Source organism: Nematolebias whitei, chromosome 16 (genome assembly GCF_014905685.2).
Source record: "Nematolebias whitei isolate Nwh7 chromosome 16, NemWhi1, whole genome shotgun sequence".
In the NCBI taxonomy this organism is placed as follows: domain Eukaryota; kingdom Metazoa; phylum Chordata; class Actinopteri; order Cyprinodontiformes; family Rivulidae; genus Nematolebias; species Nematolebias whitei.
In genome coordinates, this window is record NC_056513.1 from 25,388,163 (window position 1) to 25,391,870 (window position 3,708).

A 3,708-nucleotide genomic window follows, 5' to 3' on the forward strand; every position below is an offset into this window, starting at 1 on the left:
ATGGATGGTATTACACATACCATCATAATGATACATTTGCTGCTCTGTGATGGATGGATGGATGGATGGATGGATGGATGGATGGATGGATGGATGGTATTGCACGTACCATCATAATGATACATTTGCTGCTCTGTGATGGATGGATGGATGGATGGATGGATGGATGGATGGATGGATGGATGGTATTACACATACCATCATAATGATACATTTGCTGCTCTGTGAAGACTACAGTACACAGAGGCCAGCTGGTGCCATTTGAAAATAAAATGGCAAATCGTACTCACCCCTTCCAGTTGTTAAAGAAAAGACTTATGTAGTCCCCCCCCCCCCCACACACACACACACACACACTCCCCTCCGCTGAGTTGATACATGTTTAACTTTGCCCATCACTCGACAGTCTTGAAGCAGTTCTTCAAAGTAAACGTGGTGTGTTGATCAGTTTTATTTCTCAAACTGCAGCAGTGTTTAGTTTGTGCATCTTCTACATTAGCTCTTTCCACACTTCTTCTTCCAGGTGATGCTGTTGTCAGTTATTCATCGTTCTGTTTCCACACAGCAGCATGAGTGGTCAAAAGGCTCTTTTACACATGTGGACATTGTCATTAGGTCAGAGCCATGTTTGCTAGGGAATAAGAACCAAGCAGCACTAGATCCAAACCATGTTATCCGCAGACATCCAACTAAAACCCTTATGATCAAACGTTGCATAACAAAGTGTATTTTTATTGTGCGCTGTGGAACGGTCTGTGTGAAAAGAGCTGACGTCGTGAGTGCAATCTCTGCAGACTCTTGTAGGCATGTTTGTGTTGTATCAGCTGCACCTTTGCATGTGTCTGTACCTCTGTGTGTCCTCTGCACAACAACGTGTCACTTTTGTCCAACCCCATAGCAAAACCCTGTGTGTTTGTGTGTGTTTTGTGTCTTTGGTTGTGTGTGTCCTCTGCAGGGTGTATTAGTGGGTGTGAGTTTCCTTTCCCTGTCTCCTCCCATGGCGCTCCTTCTCTTGCTGATGACTTGTGTGTGGTGTTTGTAGTGGAACTGGACAAGGGACCCTACGGACTTGGCATGGGACTCATAGATGGCCTGGTAAGTTCATTAATGACACAAAAAAACAAACATGGCGTCTTTAATCTGTCTTTGGTTTGACTGCAGAACTTCAGGAAATCTACTTGATTTGGCTTTTAATCTTTTGTATAGTCAGACTGTTAACACTCGTTTGGGGAAAAAATAAACTTTCATAAAATAAATGACTTTTTGATTCCACATCATCCCTTCAGGTTCCAAGCTAATATTAGGTTGGTTTTTTTGACTGAATAATAGAATTTCATCTCAATGGATTGCAAATACAAATGTTATACAGTTGCGAGTAGCAGCAATTTTTAAATTAGCTTATTTTGAATAAAAAACACGAAATACCCTCAACTTCTTTTTATGCATCTTGGACCAGTTGTTCACTATACAGAGGTTCCACAATTAAAAGACTTTGAATCTTAAATTCAGTATGAATGTGATAAATTCACTGTCAGTGTTTAAAGGTCTAAAAGTTGCCATGGCTGCAAAATATATATGTATATTTTTTTTTTTGGTCTCCTGCGTGCTGCACAACCCCTAACACTCTCCCTCTGGCAGCACACTCCTCTGAATGCTCCTGGCATTTACATCCGGACTCTGATCCCTGATGGACCAGCTGCGTCTGACGGCAGACTGAGGATTGGAGACCGCATCTTGGCGGTGAATGGGACCAGCCTGATCGGAGCAGACTACCAGAGGTGAGGAGGATTTTACAGTTGGATGCTGCTCCCTAAAGCAGTGGGCTCGATGAGAGTGATAACATGAGTGAAGTCTTCCTTCAGTGTTAACCGTTCGTTTTTGTGTTGGCTTCTTAAAGCCAATTGATTACTCCGATTGATTTGTTTGAAGACAGAAAGTGATGTCTCGTTATCATTTCCTCATCTCTGCTGAGCTTCATGTAACCAGACTCCATCTTTCTCCTCTCTACTTCCTCCTCCCAGCGCGGTGGACCTGATCCGTCTGGGAGGTGGTCGACTACGATTCTTGGTAGCAAAGTCAGACCCGGAGGTCTCGGAGAAGATCAGTGCCTCCTCCTGCTGACCACCTCAACTGCCAAACCACACCCCAGAACTGTAAAGAGGATGATGTGGCCTACAGATTTTCACGGATTAAAACGTTGGGCCCCTGCAGATGTGTCAACGCTACATGAAATATGAATGTGAACTTTGGCTCAGCACAAAGATGAGCTCTGAAACAGAAGAGATATACTCGGACTCCACCGGTTTCTCTCATGCTCTAACTGGCCTCGTATTGGGCAGGACCTGAAACCAGCTGTGACATCACAGAAGTCAACAGCGAGGAAAGAGTTGCATAAGTAATCAGCTCTTGGGCCTGTATGCAGTCTGATGTTCAAAGCACAGCACATTCTCCTCAGTCAGCTCATGGAGCACAAGTGACTTTTTTTTACTTGTTTTAAATTGATGTTTATTTGTATTTCCAGATGTAAATAGCATGATGAAATTGCTACTCAGCTCCTGAGGGAAACTGAAGATTGTCTTTATAATTTAAAAAAAAATTGTTGACAACTGAGGGAAGCCTCAGTGAATGCTGAATGTTTTGGTGCTTTTAGAGAAGAATGTTTTATAAACTTGTTAGTAACTTTCAAATCACCGTCACGGTCTACTCCTCAAATCGAACTTTCATGATTGAATGTTTACTTTTGTACAAAGTTAAGGATGAACAAGGCGAGACCCGAGATGCCCTTCCATTTAACCTCTTTGTTTGGACTTTACCTTCAGTGATGAAGCTGAATTGTTGAGTCTTTACACTCTGAAGAGATTTTCAGCTGTTCACATGAACAACCAGTTTCAGATGCTAGTCCTGTTGTGCGCTAACAGCAGTGTAAACAGTTGTATATACGTATGTACCTTGTGGAATCTGGTGGGATACTCAGAAACCATTTCATAACTTTTTTTTTTTCTTTCCTTGAAATTGAAGATGTACTAACAGTATTTCTGAAACAGGACAACTGTAGGTATTGGTTTACGTGTTCCTAAATTATGTATTTGTTTTTTAAATTTACACACTCCTCGAACACACAGGGCACTCAAATTACAAACAAAAATAGTAATTCTTTGTTATTATGTTTTGAGTTTTTCTAATGTACACATTTCAATTTGTACAAGTAGGAATATTCTGTGCATACGAATGTGCACAGATCTACTGTGAATGAATCAGTTAACAGCACACGGATCAGCTGCCTGTCAATGTGACTTTTGAGACTTTAATAAATTCAATTCAGTTTATTTGTATAGCGCCAAGTCACAACAGAACTCATCTCAGGACACTTCTACCACTCCATCGTCACAAAGATAATGCTGCGTTCAAGGCTGGTGAAAAGCTGGGACATCTGAGACTTACCAGATTTACAGAGTTACTGGAAAAAGACTAATTTGTAACTTGTCACAGTAGCTCATAGCCTCCATATTAAAACACATGTTGGCATCCTAAAACAACTCCAGAATCAAAGATTGTATAGTGGTTCATGCAGAAGCTATTTTTAAACTTAAACTGCTGTTATCCAACAAAGTTAAGTCAGGTCCTCTGGACATTTTTTTAAGACTGAGTTGTGTCTCCTCGGACTGATTAAGGCTTTTGAATGAAAGATGAAACGTTTCAACAGAAAAA

General features: G+C 41.2%; 1 protein-coding gene across 1 annotated transcript in view; it reads left to right on the forward strand.

The window, feature by feature from the left end:
- radil (Ras association and DIL domains) overlaps positions 1–2,273 on the forward strand; it is a 30,728-nt gene extending 28,455 nt beyond the window's left edge. The window contains 3 exon segments of the mRNA XM_037689833.1: positions 956–1,095; positions 1,639–1,778; positions 2,022–2,273. Coding sequence (XP_037545761.1) covers positions 956–1,095; positions 1,639–1,778; positions 2,022–2,121 — 380 coding nt within the window. The 3' untranslated portion in view covers positions 2,122–2,273.
- Positions 2,274–3,708: the final 1,435 nt, after the last annotated feature.